Source organism: Taurulus bubalis (genome assembly GCF_910589615.1).
Source record: "Taurulus bubalis genome assembly, chromosome: 4".
In the NCBI taxonomy this organism is placed as follows: domain Eukaryota; kingdom Metazoa; phylum Chordata; class Actinopteri; order Perciformes; family Cottidae; genus Taurulus; species Taurulus bubalis.
The window spans coordinates 30,578,492-30,596,529 of NC_136592.1; the positions used below are offsets into that span (position 1 = coordinate 30,578,492).

Consider the following 18,038-nt stretch of genomic DNA (forward strand, 5'->3'; position numbering starts at 1 on the left):
TGACTCAGCCAGTATTGACTGCCGCTGCACTTCCTGTTCGCTGATTCTCCTCTCAGGATGTTTACCTCCTCCTTCCCCGCCTCCTTGCGTGGTCACGTGGCTCCACATCGGTGCACTCAGCTCCAGGTCCCGACTCGCCTCGCCTCGGTTTAGTTTCGCCCAGACATCGTCAGTGACCGTGACTGAGTTGGGGGTCTTGGCCAATGCTGGAATCCACATGATTCTTCATTGTGAACACGCACATTACTTACATCTTCTTTACTGAAGTGGTATTTCCTCCTGCTGTTATCCCTCTGAAGGGAGGAAAGGAGGTGTGAGCAGGAGCTTTCTACCCGAGCCACTGTTGATGATGTAAGCCACTGGATATGACGTAATACGAGTGTGTGTGTGTGTGTGTTTGTGTGTGATTGTGGGTATTTACAGGAGGTTTCCTACAGAAAAAATGATCAATACAAGTCGGAGTAACGGGGTTGATCAGTATAACTTTCTCATTCTGGATCAGATGTGGACCCACCACAGTGCATTCACTCTGCTTCCACGTTGCATCTGCCATTATTTATCAGACTCACAGCTTCACTTACATCTTCACTTGCATCTCCACTTCTCTCCAGTTCCCAGAGTGCGGCTTCTTTGGCATGTACGACAAGATCCTGCTGTTCCGCCACGACTTAAACGACGAGAACATCCTGCAGAGGCTGACCTCGGCGGAGGACATCCACGAAGGAGACCTCATTGAGGTGGTGCTCTCTGGTATGTAGGCCGCAGTGGAACTGTGAATGGATGCTCAGGGTCCGTCCCCTTGAATGTGTTGAATGGCTTTTGTACGCTGTTTCTCTCCAGCTTCTCAGATTAGTTCGAACATGAGCAAAGTAGTGGTGCAATTCATTGTTACTTGGCGTTTTTTTTTTGTGAGGACAAATATAACCTGATCTTTGGGAACTATTGCTCCTGGCAAATTAAAAAGTACAGAATGAACAAGAGATTTAATCTTTCAGTCTTAAATCGAGAATGTTTTTATGTTCGAGTAATGAGAAATAAAAATGACTCCTTGTCCCTACTCATGCGAGCTTTGGTCATTAGGGAATTGTGGGGCATATTTATTTTATTTTATGAAATGAAAGCAGCTGCCAGCATTAAATGTTGTCATCAACTATGGGACTGAAACCCAGCAGAATGCTTGTAGCATATCTGACCTGTGTATTTAGAAAAGTGGAAATGGTATCTTATACAAATGTGGATTAAAGAAACTGTTGGCTTTGCTTTAGACGTCCAAAACAAGAGAAAAATGACATACAATTCAACCAAGCTGTATAATCCAAGTCCAAACAGTGATCTAAAACTAATTTGGGCTGCAACTAATGAATATTTTCAGTCAATTAATCTTTCGATCATTTTCTTGGTTAACTGATAAGCTGTTCATTCAGAAAATGATGAAAAGTGTGGATGAGCGTCGCCCAAAGCCCAACATGGCGTCCTCAAATGTCTCTATTTGTCCACGACTCCAATTGATTCAGTTCACTCTCACAGGGGAGTACAGAAAACAGAACATATTGATTATCCAAGTAATTGATTAGTCGCTGCTGCTCTAAAACTCATAAACTGGAGGAAGCTTCACGTGTTCTATGTTTTATGCCTCGTCATGGCCGACAAACCTTGGAGTGAACGGCCTGTAGTGTCTTGTTTAAAGCAACTCCAGTGGGTCAGATTCCTCTGTTCTCACCAAGGCTTTGCTGTCAAAATGAAATATTGCTCAAGTTGTCAATTGAATTGCTGCCAGTGAATCACCCGCCGCTCCAAACACTCGCCGGCTTTTTTAATCGTGTGCTAGATTTCTTCCTTCCTCACCAAAGTTTCCATCAGATTGTCCACTTTTCTAGCAGGCGGCTACGCAGGTGTTTGATTTTTCTCTGTCATTTCCTGCGATGAATGAATCCGCTTCCTGTGCAGCGCTGAGACCAACAAGCGGCTCAGAGTATCTGTTCTGCTCTAATCCCTTCTCCTGCTCCATCTGTCTCCACTGGGAAGCACCTGACACCACCTGTGCTGAATATCTCCCCCTCTCTCCTGGGCTGAGAGTATTGTTTGCAGGGATTTAGGCAGGGGCTGATTGTATAGGTTCAGGATCTGAGGATACTGCAGGCATCAGGGCTGAGGAATGTAGACTAAAGACTGGAGAACTTCCTTCTTTTTTGTTTCTGTCTGTGTTTGTCTTGTGCTCTCTTTTGTATCAGCCTCTGTTGCTCTCTTTCCCTCCTCGCTTTCTCTCATTCTAATCCCTCCTCCCTCAACAAATCCATCTGCAGGTGTGGAGCTTGACAGTTTATAGCCTGCGATATACCTGATGAAAACCGTCCCAAACGAGTCGAATCCCAGATTTGCTACACATGCAGCACAAGCAGTTTTTAAAAAAAGCATGTAATTTAACACTCAAATAAACTTGGCCTCCTTCACGAGAGGGGTTTTGCGTGTCAGACATCTTTGTTTCAGAAGCACAAGGTGGGAGATCCAGGTTCCTACGCCCCTCATTTCGCCCCGCAATTTGTCTCCTGTCATCTTCCATTCAGTTTCCTCGAACCGACCTGTCGTCGGTTTCCTCGGCCGTGGGAGAGAGACGGTCTGAATGTCTCTCTCGCTGCGAGAGGGAGGCCGAAGTGGCTTTTTCTTGGCTGTGGGCTCAAAGCGGAGTTTGTTTTCCCTGCAGTAAGTGATTGTAGTAGACACGCAGACTGTAAACACGCCTCTGATGTGCGCGGCGGCCCTGGACACGGCGGACACTGCTCAGGCCATCGCGGCCCACGAGGATTGAGGCTTGGCCCTGACCGATTGTCCCTTTGTTCTGTTTTCCCCCTGCCTTAAACTCTCGCCCACACACGCTCCTTCTTCACCGCTGCTGGCAGTGGGGAATTTATATTTTACAATACCTTCTGTTTGTCATAATCATAAATACGGCAAACTTGTTTTTGTCGGATGGAAACTTGTGGCCTCCGAACGAACACTCTGTGCCTCAAAAGCAAACAGATAGTGCATTCATGTGAGCCTCCCGGTTTCGTGAGAAGCGCTGCGAAAAACAACGTGTCGGGTTTATGTTTGGTGTTGTTTGATGCTAATTAGCATGACGAGCATTGCATAACGCTGCCACTGCTAAGAAGCGGCCAGTTGTTTTGCAGACGTGTGTGAAAAAGCTCATGAATGCCGCCTTTCATCTGTCATCTGCCAGGGAGCTGTGTTCACCCAATGACATGTGACCTGCCGGAGTCCTTTCTTCTCTCTCAAATCAAACCCAAACTGCAGAAATCGCCCCCCCCAGCCATTATATTTCTCTGAAATGGATGCATGTGTTGATGGTGTGTGCATGAATATGAATATCTCAGATGATTTATTAGCAGCTGTCCCAGGAAGTGGCTTGACAATTAAGATAAGGTTTGTTATTTGGGTTGACCCTAGAGTTGACCTTTGACCTGTCCTGCCTTTGGAAATGTTGCTTTGTCAAGCTAACGGATCCCGGCTTTTTTTTATATTGCCAGTGAGAATTTCTATGATATCTAAAGTTTTTTTTATTGATTTCTTTCTGAAAGGATGTTTTCTTCTTTCTTTTATATGGAGCAGATTCTTCTTACACATGACTTACACATGTCATATTTGATGTTCAAGTCTGCATCTCATTACAGTCACAACAGCTGAGAATGTCCTCAGTTGTCCACAAGCAAATGTGTTTGGTTGACTCACCTCGAAGGAACTGAACACACACACACACACACACTCTGTTTGACCCGAGTATAAAGATTAACGCATTAATGATTGCATAGGAACAGCGAGGCTCATGTTGCTAAGCTCTGTAGCTTCAGTTGCACGCGCAGGTTTGGGCGGCAGTCTCCTCCATATCTTACGCATCCTCACATCTTTGATGATTCACAGTCATGACTAACCAACGCTTGCTTCCAACAATGAGTTCAGTGTGTGTGTGTTTGACACAAAACAGCGCAGACATGAAGGAAAAATAAGAGAGAGACGGGCAATGGGTCTCGGTCCCAGCGCTGTTGGTTTTGATATTGTGCTCTTAATAACAAAGGCGGACTGATTATAACATAATCTCCACTTTCATCCATAAAGTTATGACATTGAGATAGTGTATTTGCAGATGTGGCGCCCTCTGTTGCAGCTGTGTAGACATAACACTACTATTTGTTTGTGTTGGATCACTTGCAGAGAGAATCTCAGTTCTATTAGATTAGTTTCTCATTCATACACACACATAAAAAGAGACTTAGTATCGTCTTGGATATTGGTTTTATATTAAAAAAAACGTGTGAAATACATTTGATAAATGGCTGCTCTCTTCTTATCCTTTTGATTCATTTGTCATCTTCTGTCATCCTCTGTCTTCCTCTGTCCTTTTTTTGGTTGTTTCCAGATTTGTTTTCCTTTTCGCTAACTTTTAGTTTGACCACTTGTGTGTTGTTTCTAGCTCAAGCCACAGTTGAAGACTTCCAGATACGACCCCATGCCCTTTACGTCCACTCCTACAAGGCCCCCACCTTCTGCGACTACTGCGGGGAGATGCTGTGGGGTCTCGTCCGGCAGGGGCTCAAATGCGAAGGTTAGACACAAACACACAAAAACACACCTTGTTGAATTCTCAGACCCCTGCTGTGTCTTTGTCAGGCCTTCGAGTTAACCGACTGGAAGGCCTTCCTTCCGCTGTAGGGAGCGAATGCATCCTCTTTCCTACTGTATCCACACACACAAACACAACACATCTCTGACCTCAACAATGCATCAGGGAGATAAACAAGCAAACAAGAAATATTTGGCACTGTAGCCAGTGAAATGCTTTCATATCCCAGTGGAAGTATGCAAGTTCCCCGTGGGCTCAAATTTGACTGATACTCTTTCATTTTCACATCATTTGGCAGCCTTTGAAATCCTCACTGGCTGTGAATTAAAACTTAAAATGAAGTGGTTGATTTATTTACCCGTGACACTCCTGTGATCCTCCTTTCAAGCCATCGTGGGGCCGATTTGCAGAGCGAAAATATGCTTTTCACCTCGCAGGTCGATGCTTTTGTGTTTTTGACTGATGTCATTTGTGTTTTCACATTCTAAGGATGTGGGCTAAACTACCACAAGCGCTGCGCCTTTAAGATCCCAAATAACTGCACTGGTGTGAGGAAGAGGCGACTGTCCAATGTCTCGCTGCCCGGCCCCTGCCTCTCCGTCCCCCGACCGCCACCCGCAGAGAATGCCGTGGTCGTCCTGGACGAGGTGAGTGCTGATTGGCGGCGTTCATAAATGCACGCGCTTGGACAGAATTGAATAGATAGAGAGCATTGTGGAAAGTTGGAAAGACATCAGTATCTGCTTGTTCTCGGGAATGAAGCGGGAACAATAGGGAATGATTTGTATCATCCTGGAGTTTAGACATCATCCCAAGTCAGACGGGGAGCCAGGTGAGCCGGCCAAGAATGTGAGGCAGTCAATCCGCACGCCGCTCACAAGCTTTGTCTCGACTGTTCAACGTGTCGACGCTTATCACATTTGGCTCTCTTCCATGGGTGAATCTCCTGGGCTTCCGCTGTAGAATACCACTGATGCAGAAAATTGAATTGAGCTCAGTGGAGAGATGCTTCTTATGAAACAGTTTTTGCTGTCGCCCGCACTGGAATATTCCCCTCTTATCTGTGTCCCCAGGAAAAAGATCATCAGGGAATGTAATTATGCTGATGACATTAAAAGTCAATGTTTACGTATCGACTTATTTTTGAAAATGGAGAACGCTTCCTTCCCTTTTCTGTCAGGATTTTCCAGCTTGATTCATTCCTATAACATCTGAACGAAATGCTCATGTATGTGGTAAAAAACCACTGGGATCATGTTAACTATGACAGATCTATTTTTCCCTTTTCCACTGATTTATTTCTCTTCTTCTGCTGCCATGCCATTATTCACTCTGCCTTTCCTCTATCACTCAAATACTCCCGTTGAGGCTGTCCTTTATTTTCACTTCCTTCCTGCATATGTTTTTTTAATTCTTCTAATGTCCCTCCATCTTCTCTTTTTCTTTCCGTCCTTCCAACCCCCCGCAGCAGAGGTCCCATCAGGAGGCAGGGAAGAGGATCCTGTCCTGGAGCGGCAGGCCGATCTGGATGGAGAAGATGGTGCTGGGACGGGTCAAGGTGCCGCACACCTTCGCCATTCACACCTACACTCGCCCCACTATCTGCCAGTACTGCAAGCGTCTGCTCAAGGGTCTCTTTCGCCAGGGCATGCAGTGTAAAGGTACGACTTTTTATGAGTGGTTCGATTTTTGCAAGTGTCGGCGATGCTTTGCCACACTTATCTTCTTTTTTTTGTATTATTCCATCTGACAGATTGCAGATTCAACTGCCATAAGCGATGTGCTTCAAAGGTACCTCGGGACTGTTTGGGGGAGGTGGACTTCAATGGAGGTAAGCTTGACATCCAAATTCACAGTCACAGTGCTACGTCTGCGATATCTGCATTTTGTAATATTTGCATATTTGATGTTTGTGTGTAGAGCCCGCCAGCCCTGGCCCAGACTCCGACACTACCATGGATAATATGGAGGTGGACAGTGGCGATATGGATGGAGGCAGAGGACTGGACGACCCAGAGGAGGCCTCCACCCCAGATGAGAGGATGTTCGACATGGATTCTCCCTTACTGGATAGAGAGAAGGACGAAGAGCCCATCAAGGCTATTAGGTACGACGACGTTTGAGTAGAGGTTGTCCTGTTTGGCAATTTCCTTTCTGCTGCTCCATTCTGAGACAAACATGATGGCGGGTACAGTACAAAGAGACAGGAAACAAGAGGGAGAAGGGGAAGATGTGACAACAAGCAAAGGTAACCAAATGCAAACAAAGGTCAGCAGCCGGATTCAAACCGGGGGCTTTGCGGCTATGTTTTAAATCACCAGGTCTGACTGCCCAATTCCTATGTTTATTCTATTCGCAGCAGCGTGCGTTTTATGTTTCCAGGAGTGTTGCCTCTGCTGCGAACGTAAAATGCATCACTTCCTGACCTACCAGACGTTAGGTGGTTAGAAGAATAAATATAAGAGGTTTCATGAGCTGGCTGCAGGTCAAGTACATGTAATTGTCCTATTGATTCATGAAATCTTGATTTTTTTTTTTTTTGTGTGTGTCTAGCCCTTCCACCAGCAGCAACATCCCTCTGATGCGGGTGGTCCAGTCCATCAAACACACCAAGAGACGGAGCACCACTGTTGTGAAGGAGGGCTGGATGGTTCATTATTCCAGCAGGGACAACCTGGTAAGACTGATAACCAAGGAGCCCAGTCTGAAAAATAGGCTGTGCTTAGCCTGTATGCTGGGGAAAACTCCTTCTCCAAAGCTGTTCACATGTGTTGAATTCAGCACAGAAGGTATTTTCCTCATGAAACTAAATTCTAAAGCACTGTAACATGGGTGGGTGATGTGCTTGTTGTCGTTTGGACTGACTTTGTGTTCGTTTTCCCCCTTGAACAGCGGAAGAGACATTACTGGAGGCTGGACAGCAAGACTCTGAGTCTCTTCCAGAACGACACCGGAGCCAAGTTCTACAAAGTAAGCATGAAGCTATCCTCTTTTTGGAAAATTATGTCCTTGTCCTCCGCATCAAACGCACAGAGGCATTTATTAAATGGTCAGAAAATGGAGCCGCCTCATGCAGATGGATTCAATGAATTAAAGCGCCATGGTATTGCAAATGCACCGTTGAGTTCTTCTGATTCAAACGCGGAGATGTTGATGTCATCAGGAGCGATCCATTTTCATATCCGTGTTTGCATATTGTCTGTCACCCTCATGAGTGAATACGGTTTAACCAGTGGTAGCTGTGTGACTCAGCTTGAGGGCGGTCGTGTTGCAACTGTAAACTACCCTGAGGTCAGTTCGGCCCGCTGAAATTCCCCCTGTGGGTTTTCACCCTGTCGCCTGGTCTCTTCCCTGCATAAAGCGAAAGGATCATCGCGATCTTTATAGTCAGATCAGATTAGATCAGGGAAGATGGGGCATTTGAAGGGGTTTTGCTGAGAGTCGTAGTTTTGACCATAGGGATGTAAACAAAAGTGGAATTACAGGAGAATTGTGATGCATGATTATTCTATAACATGGGTCATGAGAATGAGTTTTAAATTCAAAGTCTGAGAGAGAAAAAAAGAAAAATCCATTCCCAAAGGAAGTGATGGATGTGAGTGAAACATTGCAACTTTGATATGTAAAATCAGTCGCGGAGACTGTGTGACACTTCCCCGCTCAGTGCCAGCGCCGTAGTCAGTCATTACACTGCCGCAGGGGCTTAATAGCACGGTAATTACACACTGAGGACTCAGGGAGGGAGCCTGCAAGGTAAAGACTTCCACATGTGCGTCGGTGGTTGTGTCAAAATAATTGTATTGTTCGTGTCGCTTTGTGTGTCTTGAGACTTTGACACCTCCTCGAGCTGTGGTCACACATGTGCTGCCGTGGGATGGAGTGTGGGACGAGTGAGTCGGCGAGTTCACTTCTGAGTGTGTCAAACAGGTGGTTTTAGATGCAGCTGTTTCTGAAGTCGCCTTTCTTACTACCTCTCTTTTTATGCTTGGTTGTGTAATAACTCTCCTCTCCCAATTATTCTGTCACACCCTGCATCCCCTGCCACTAAAGCCTCGGAGAGGAAACCTCAGCAGGGACCGACTCCTCAGGGTGTGTTCACTGGCAGCTTTATGTGGCTCTTTATTATCAACTTGGCACTCGGTGACGTTTAATTGAAGGCTCGCTGCAAAGGCCTTCTTTTCATGCTGCAAAGTTCGGTCTTTGTTCCATGGCTGTTGTTGTTTCGGAGTGGCAGACATGTATCCAATGATAGATAATGGAAGATGATTTCCCTGCCTGTACAGTAGAAAAAGGTTCTCTCAGGGGGGTTCTTCTCCGAAACCACAGCTTCTCCATATGCTCGGTGTGCGTCCGGGAAACCGTGCGTCCTTCTCGTTTCTCTGAGGTTTCTTGCCTGCTGCTCATCAGTGTGTGGCTACTGTTCTCCCCTCTCCTCTTTTTTCTTTATACCTCTATTCTGATTAGTGTGGCGGTCGCGCGGTGGCTTGCTTGGCAGGCATGGCAGCCATTTTCTCCATTTGGAAGCCATAACGGCTCCTCGTTTGAAGATGAGACCCCTGTACTTGTGGCTTTCTGCGAAGAACCTTTCATGGGGTGAGGGGGATTCTCTCTGTCTCTGCCAGATTGAGTCCTGTCGCACTCAAACGTTACACCCACCCCCTCACACACACACACACACACACACCCGGACCCACCCACTCTCTACCCTGTGGAGGACCGGTAGTTGCCGTGTCTTTCGTCTCAGTGGCGAGCGGTAGCGCCAGCGGCTCGTGCTCAGATGGGGCCTCTGGCTGGCCCTGCCTTGTAATCAAGGAACCCGGAGCACTTACGCTCGCCGCAGGGCCCGCTCACGTGACCCGGCCCCGCCAACCACAAGCACTTCATCTGATACTCTGTGGTGAGCCGCGTGGAGGGGACAGCGTGCGCCTCTTTGAGCCCCCATTGGCTGGAGCCTCGCTGTGCTTTTTTAATTTCCGACCCTCCCTCCTCTCTTTGATTTGACAGTGAGTTGCAAAGGGGAAGCGGGTGCTGCACCGTCCTCTCTGTGCAAGCTCATAAGAGAGAGAAGAAGTAAAGGAGAAAGTTAGAGCTGGGACTATACAGTCAGTGTGTGATTACAACAAACGAGGGTGGAGGCTTTTGGAGTGTGTGAGTGTTACTGCCTGTATTGCTGTTTATTCTTATTGTATTGTTTAGGTGGTGCATTACATCATTTTTTATTTTTCTGCTATTTTAAGATTTTTATTTTTTATTTTACGAGATAATCATCTTACAAAATAATAGTGTTGTCTAGTTTTTTTTTAAAGTGTCACAATTAAAGGTTTCTTTTAAAGCAAGAAGGAAACTTGTTGACTTGATTAAGCGAGCAAACAGTTTTAGCAATTTTTCTGTAAATCTTTTTTATTAATTAGTTTTTTATACATTTAAACATTTGTATTTTTATAATTATCCGATGTGGTTATTTTTCTTGTCTCCTCTTATTTCCTACCTCTCCTCTCCTCAACATGTAATATGACTATGATGATATATTGCATGTTGGTACATCTGCTGTTGGGTTCTTTGACGCTGTTTTTGCCGTTATTGTCTCTGATAATAAATGTATCATGCCTCAGGTGTTTTGGTTGTAAAAATAACTTGAAAATATTCTTGATCGTATATATTTGAGAAATTCTGTTTGTTTTTGTGCATGGCTGTAATATCTGTCGCTCACCCCTCCCACAGGAAATCCCTCTGTCCGAGATCCTCCAGGTGGAACAGTCCAGAGACTACAGTAATCTGTCCCAGGGCAGCAACCCACACTGCTTTGAGATCATCACTGCCACCATGGTCTACTATGTAGGGGAGAACAACTGCAGTCACTACCACAGCCCCGCTCTGGCCGCCTCAGGAGTCGGCATGGATGTGGCTCAGGGCTGGGAGAAGGCCATCAGACAGGCCCTGATGCCCGTCACCCCACAGCCCAGTGTGGCCAGTCCCGCTGGCCAGGGCAAAGATCATAGTGAGTAGAAGACGACAGCTCTCTTGTGCTAAAACATTGCTTTTGTGGAATGAATCATAAAACAACTTGAATTAGAGCGAGCATGGTGCATATTTCTTTCATCTAAAAGGTGATGTTTGGATGGCCAATCATATTCAATAAGACTTTGGAATGTCATGTGCTGAAAGGGGATTTCAAAGGGCAAAACATTCCCCAAAAAAATGCCTTTTTTGGATGTTTCCTTGTCCTTAATGAGATGCCAGGAGCCATACCTCATCTTTTGGCACGCAAAACCCATCTAAACTCTGAGATTGAGATGAATGCAAAGCATCGTTTGCAATATCCATCAGTGATGAATGTTGTCAGTTTGTGACTACGTGCCTTGTTCCCCCTCTCAGTGATGACTTGTATATTACAAGTCATCACTCAACACTAGACGCATAGGTTACGTAGAGCCAGAGGGCTACAACAAATGAAAAGTCTTGACAAGTCTCTAAAATGTTCAAAAAGCACTTATCAAGGCTGGGAACCCCCGTGTTGGTGTCTATGGGCTGAAGGAAGGAGGGCTGTGGAGCAACCAGTGTTTGGAGATGACGGTAGTGATGACATCACTCAGTAGTCAGGCCTTGTTATACATTAGGCAATGAGCTGTTTAAAGCAGTCGTTATCCATTGATTTATATTCATTAAGTAATACAAATATTGATGTAATTTATGTGGTCATTTCTAATTCCAAATCTTTTTTTTTTTTACTTTTATGAAATGCATCGCATACTCGCACTATTCAGTCACACAAAGCTTCCCAGATCAATTTGTATTGCCAATTCATTGTGTAATAAAATGCTCCATTATGTGGGGCTGTGACTTATTGCATGCAGCTGCGATAAGCTTGAAAGTTGAAAATTAACGAGTCATGCTTAAGCTTTTGGTAAAGTGGTGTTTTTTGAGTTGTTGAATGTGGAAACATTACATGTTTTGTTCTCCAGAAGAGCTGTCCATCAGCATATCAGTGTCCAACTGCCAGATCCAGCAGAACGTGGTGAGTGGGGCTTCCTTTCCCAGCACAGCCTGCAGATGCATGCATTCATGTGCTATTAGAGTATCTGTTGTGGTCACATCTAAAAATTGATTCCTACTTCTTTACCAAAACTGTCAGTGGAAGCTTTTATGCTGCACAAATTGGGAAGCTGCTGAACGATGTTTTTGGTAACAGGATTTTCATCTCAGTTCCACTTCTGCATTGAGTGAAAGTGTTTGGCAACACCAGAAAACATTTTGGAAGAACAAAATATTTTTCCCCGGGCTTTTGTGGATGTAACCTTAATTAATTGCATGGAACAACCTCAAAGAAAAACACAGCAGTGACAATGCGAATTTTCCCTTTATAGGATATTGCTTCAGTGTACCAAATATTCTCTGATGAAGTGCTGGGATCCGGCCAGTTTGGCATCGTGTATGGAGGTATGTTTTGCTTTTGATATGGTCCCGTGGTAACTTACCGTACATTTCATATAACATAGCTCTACTGTGAATTGTATTGCATTTGTTGAAAGTTCTGAATCACACCATGTCCCATTCATATCTTAGGCAAACACAGAAAGAGTGGCAGGGATGTGGCCATCAAAGTTATTGACAAGATGAGATTTCCTACCAAGCAGGAGAGCCAGCTGAGGAATGAAGTGGCCATATTACAGGTAATGACAAGAATCTATCAATTAAATCATAGGTGACACAGGTGACACACAAGTTGTAACCTCTCAGTGTCTTTTGTGCTTCTCTTCAGAATCTGCATCACCCGGGTATCGTCAACCTGGAGTGCATGTTTGAGACGCCGGAGCGGGTGTTCGTCGTCATGGAGAAGCTGCACGGCGACATGCTGGAGATGATCCTGTCCAGCGAGAAGAGCAAGCTGCCCGAACGCGTCACCAAGTTCCTCGTCACACAGGTGCTCCATCTCTTCCTGTTTAGTTTTTTTCAGATTCCAGCACTCTCAGGCTGACTTTAACTGGATCGCTCCGAAAGCCTAATGTTACGATATTCTCTCTGAGAGCAGCTGATCTCAAATCAACTGATAATAATTAGACATACAGCGTGTCATTGCCTTTCCACGCTTTATACTAAAGTCCTTGTTTTTTATTTTGCATCAAAGCTTTCTTTCCCTCTCTCTGTGTTCTCCATTCTTTTTTTTTTTGGGTGTTAGCCCACTGACTCCAGGGCCTGTTTATTCTTGTGGCGAGCTGATTGGGGGGGAATTGTTTATGCGACTGGCCTGCATGCATGCATGGCATCACGGCCCCCACCCTCCCTGGCCGTGGATTACAGCCTGCCGTGTGCTGGTGGCTTCGTGGCCTGATTAGAAGAGCAGCAGGCCCCTGGGCCTCCGTGGATCACGGGCCCCAAACAGAAGCGGGGCCGTCAACGACAGCCCCATTAGCTGCGGCGGGCCCGGCTGTGATGTGGCCGGGAGGACCTCTGTCAAAGTCAGGGTCAGGATAGGGGAGCCAGGCACTCTGTGGTTTTTGGTCCAGGGCCATAGGCAGACATGCGTGCAGCGCTCGCTTACGCCAGGCCTCGTGAATATAGATGGGATGATGAGATGAGATCATGTGTCGTTATGTGAAGGTATTGGTCAGGATGGAAGTATTTAAGCGCATTTGCATGCTGTTATTTTTCCATATGGCGGCATCATAGATTCTACTGCGTAGTCTATACAAACATTATCCTGTTTATACCAGACACTTCATGCATTAAAACATTTAGATGCTGGAGTTTATATCATTGTCATCTGGATTTTATTAAATCTTTTTGAGCTGAGTCTGTCTTTTGTTGACTTTTTCCTCTCTACAGATCCTGGTGGCCTTGAGACATCTGCACTTCAAAAACATTGTTCACTGTGACTTGAAGCCTGAGAATGTACTACTGGCCTCCGCAGAGCCTTTTCCTCAGGTGAAAAAAAGCCTAATTTTCATCATGCCTGAAAAGAAAATCGATGCAGGCGCATGTGCGTTATTTTGTATGCATTGACCACATTCCTCCGTCTTCTCACAGGTAAAGCTGTGTGACTTTGGCTTTGCCCGTATCATCGGCGAGAAGTCCTTCCGGCGCTCGGTGGTCGGAACCCCGGCATACCTGGCTCCAGAGGTGCTGCGCAGTAAAGGCTACAACCGCTCCTTAGACATGTGGTCAGTGGGAGTCATCGTGTACGTCAGCTTGAGCGGGACTTTCCCTTTTAATGAGGACGAGGACATTAACGACCAGATCCAGAATGCTGCCTTCATGTACCCCCCGACGCCCTGGAAGGACATCTCTGCGGAGGGTAAGACGGCCTAAAACTATTTGTCAGTTGTTCCCTTCCCCTTCTGGCTGGACTTCACCCATGCATGATCTAATCTGGAGTTTAATGTCAAAGTGATACTCAAGACATGTAGCCTCAGGCTGTCCCACCTACACGTCTGGGTCGTCTGAACTTTGCTCTGACTTTTCTATTGTCTGCGGTCGAGGTGAGTCACTCTCAAAGCTTCCCCAGCTGCCAAAGCTGCAGCTCCCCTCCACATGCAGGCTGAGCGATATGACAAGTTGAAACAACTGAGGGTGCTGGTGCTGATGTTTCAGTAACGCGACTTTAGTAACCTCTGTTCCTGCTGAGCTTCATCTCCTTTTGAAAGGCACATCCTTTAGTAAGCTGTTGGTGTGAGATGAAAGATCTTTGAAGTTTACAGATACAGTCTGCTCATTTTCAATTTCCTCCACAGCCACAGATCTGATCAACAATCTTCTCCAAGTCAAGATGAGGAAGAGGTACAGCGTTGACAAGTGTCTCAGCCATCCCTGGTTACAGGTAACATATTAGCTTGCTTTCTTTGACCCTTGAACCCAGATCATAATACACACAGACGTAATACTCCTACTAGATACAGATATTGCCTCATAATCATCACGTTTGGATGTTTTCTTCAGCATCAACAGTCCACTGATAGTGGTCAGCGGTTAAAGTGGAAACAGGAACTGCTAACAGCTAATTCAGCAGTACTTACCCTGGTGCAAATGTGCCATAATGTACTGTCAATAAATATAGACTCATGAATACAAACTTAATCAATTCACTGACTCGATGGCAACATTATACTTCCTGCTTCCAACGAAGGATGCGTCATATCATTTGTGTACAACACATTCGCAGTAAAAACTAGTCTGCACTTGTGGAAAGGCTCACTGGCTGGCACATGATCAAAGAACATGAGGATGATTGATTGGTTTCTCTGAGGCGCCTGCTTCGAGGTTGTTGCCATAGTAGTGGCCTACTTTATGGGTGAGAATTACTATTCTGCAAATACTGAAAAGACCATAAACAAATGCTTTCTATTTGAAAACGTACTATTATATATATAGGCCCGCATGCACTGGAGTTTACCCAAAATGTTTTGCCTGAGGAGACCCCGTGAATATCCAGCGCTGGAGCGCTGACACACACTATCCATTCATTTACATTACAGATGTTGTATGAACTTGTGCACATACACACTCAAACCATCCGAAATGGCAAAACTGAAACTGTCCAAGAACACGAGTAATACGACTCACATTCAAATGAATGCCAGTGCTAAATTGATGACTCTGCTAAAAGCCGACAAGTGAGTAGAATGAAAGCATGAAAGCCTGGAGTTCAAAGGAATTCAATCCCTTAATGTCATGACCGCCTCCTCGCTAAGGAGCGACCTCCTGGACTCATTTAAAAGCTCATGTCTCGTTTCCTCAGGACTATCAGACGTGGCTGGACCTCAGGGAGTTTGAGACGCGGCGAGGCGAGCGCTACATCACCCACGAGAGCGATGACGCACGCTGGGAGGAGTACGCAGACGAGCACAGTCTGGTTTACCCAAAACACTTTATCATGGCTCCCAACCTGGACGACATGGAAGAGGACCCCTAGTGGCCGGGGACGTACTACACCACATGTATTAAAAAAATGGACATGACGTTTCACAGGGAAGACTTTGGGAGCGGCGGATTTTACCCCCCAGAACTGTTTGTTGTGGAAACAGAGAGAAGCCGATCAGGTTGGAGACTCACTCTCCGGAGGCTTGAAAGTGGGGAAAAACCCGACAGAATTTGTAGCACGATGCACTGCTGCAGGCAGGATGCAGGTGGAGATGCGCGCCGCAGCAACGCATTGAGAAACTGTCAGGAGAGAAGAGTGTTCGTCTTCTTTTTGCACGATATCTAAAACATTCCATGGATTTACTCAAGTTTGGTTCATTGTTAGAAGCAATCACAAACCAAAACAAGGTGAACCCACTAGTCTAGTTATTGCACTCACAATTTTGAATGACTCTGAGTAATAATATGACTCCGTCCTTCATGTGAGATCAGATAGAGAGCTTACCCCAGGAGTAAAGGGCACTTTTCACAAGGGATTTGCAGTCCGAGGATTTAAAACGCACCAGCTTTGTTCTCGATTCCCACCTGTTTGTGAGGCTGTCCTTTGGCATAAAACTGGAACTATCACATATATTTCTTCTATTTCTAAATGTGATAGATTTTTGCACTATGATACCGTTGAAGATAGCAATTGAATAAGAACACTATCCACACTGTGTGAGTGTCCAGTCAAGGTGCAACGTTTTAACCGGAGATATTCGGCAGAAAGTTGATGCAACTCGGCTGCTTTTGTCAACATTTATTATGACGAACCTCGACAGGTATTTTCAACCAACACGTCGTGAGACTATGATCTGTTAGTGGCAGATTATAGTGTCCGAGTTTTATCAACTTTCCTCTGGAGACAGGGACCAACAGACCATGACCAAAAATATTCATTTTTGTTTCAGTGTTTCCAAACCTTTTTTTTTAAATTTACAATGAAAATTCATTTCTTGAGTCACTGAATAGTCATTAAATGCAATAATGGAGCCTTTTGTATTCTGTTCAACGTGAGGCAAAGCGGGATGGACTCTATGTTAGAGCGTCATGTTTCTGTGCATCTTTTTATGGACTATCGCAGTATTCTTGAATGTGACTTTTTAAGCACTCCAATTCTGGAATATGTTTTTCTGATTTAGGTATCTTGAAGTGTTGCATCGCCGGAGACGGCAAACCGAGGTTTTACATAGAACAAAAATATTGGTGTGAGTTAACTTGTTAATGATGTTGTCTGGACCGTTTTAACAGCCCTTTTCGTCTAGACAGTGGACACAGTAGAAACTATTACAATTGTGTCCACATGGGAGTTTATTGTACTGCAGTTTTGTTGTTTTCTCTGTTGGTGTGTTTTAGGAGTACGTTCCTGTTTCCTGTTGTCCTCTTCCTGTCCTCTTTGTTGCCGCTGGATTGGCAGGTGTCAGTGTTTTTGTATATTTCAATACATACCAATGGAATAAAAAAACAACCAACTTCTCAACTGAGAACGGAAAAACTTTTCTTCCAGCTCTAAATGTCTTTCTGTTCACGCCCCTGACTTTAATAGTGCATGCATGCATAAGCAGCCCTTGCTTATAGCGTTGTGCATGTTGCATCACAACGTGTGTGTGTGTGTGTGTGCGTGCATGTGTGTGTGTGTGTGTCTGTGGTTTCACATGTCAGATCCCATTCTCAGCAGCTGGATGTGATTGTTGCACCACACCGGGCAGTTTTGCCGAGCCAGCCGCTCACCACAAGGGAGTAATGACATAGTTAAAGAGGGTGGTGGTGAAGTGGGGGTTTGTGGAAGGCTTTGAAATCGCTATCGTAGAGTCACTTCCAGTATCAAACGTGTGCTCAGCTCCAGCAGTATGAATACATTGTCATATCCCTGCACTGCCCCTCAGAATGGGACTATTGTGTTTGAAGGTGCAGTTCCCTGTAAGCTACGGAGAACACACAGCTGTTGTTGATTTACCAAAATCTTTTGAAGTGTGCTTTACCCGATTCCTCTCCCAATATGTCCACTGCATTTACTGTAGATACCGGCTGACCACTGTTAGCAATCATGGCTAGCATTATTGCAATGCTATCATCTAATAGCCACTGATGAGAGGTTTTTCTTCTCTCTAAATGATACTGCTCTTCTGCATCTGGATGTTTTCAAGATGTGGGTCCTCTTTGCAGGCCAGGTGACCCCGTTAACCTCTGTGTGGGAGACGTTTATAGACTGAAAGGCACAAATACAACAGCACTGTTTGAGTTCACTGAGTTGGTCCACATTCAGCGGTGAACAAAGGACATCCTAACTGATCCCCGTAACATGCCACATATTTTAGTGTAGCCTGTTTCAGTTATGTTGTAAGGATTCCTGGTGGAAAGAAGTGAAGCTACAGTGAACTAGAGGGGAAACTACGTGCAATGTCTCCCTCCTCTGGCTGGACGGAGATGTAAAAGTTTCAGTAATCTATGCCTGTTTTAAAACGTTGATTTAAAAAGGTTCATGCTAAGTAGATATACACTTGTAGTGTCCCCTTTATTAGGTACACCT

At 45.2% G+C, this 18,038-nt stretch overlaps 1 protein-coding gene across 2 annotated transcripts; it reads left to right on the forward strand.

The window, feature by feature from the left end:
- Positions 1 to 620: 620 nt before the first annotated feature.
- Positions 621 to 16,981, forward strand: prkd3 (protein kinase D3). 2 transcript variants are annotated; one of them, XM_079216988.1, is made up of 17 exons: positions 621 to 750; positions 4,466 to 4,597; positions 5,105 to 5,262; positions 6,084 to 6,276; positions 6,369 to 6,476; positions 6,536 to 6,722; positions 7,169 to 7,292; positions 7,508 to 7,585; positions 10,337 to 10,613; positions 11,578 to 11,630; positions 11,980 to 12,052; positions 12,179 to 12,285; positions 12,375 to 12,536; positions 13,439 to 13,537; positions 13,640 to 13,907; positions 14,344 to 14,429; positions 15,348 to 16,981. In XM_079216988.1, exons 1-17 carry the CDS (start codon positions 636 to 638, stop codon positions 15,519 to 15,521), a joined length of 2,394 nt encoding a protein of 797 aa, XP_079073114.1. In that variant the 5' UTR covers positions 621 to 635; the 3' UTR covers positions 15,522 to 16,981. The 2 variants fall into 2 exon arrangements, with proteins under 2 accessions (XP_079073114.1, XP_079073115.1); XM_079216989.1 differs by having other exon boundaries at positions 6,369 to 6,446.
- Positions 16,982 to 18,038: the final 1,057 nt, after the last annotated feature.

Coding starts and splice junctions, on each gene's coding strand:
- prkd3 (XM_079216988.1), top strand. CDS start 636: ATGTACGACAAGATCCTGCTGTTCCGCCACGACTTAAACGACGAGAAC. Junction 4,598..5,104: donor GCAGGGGCTCAAATGCGAAG/GTTAGACACAAA, acceptor TCACATTCTAAG/GATGTGGGCTAAACTACCAC. Junction 6,723..7,168: donor GAGCCCATCAAGGCTATTAG/GTACGACGACGT, acceptor GTGTGTGTCTAG/CCCTTCCACCAGCAGCAACA.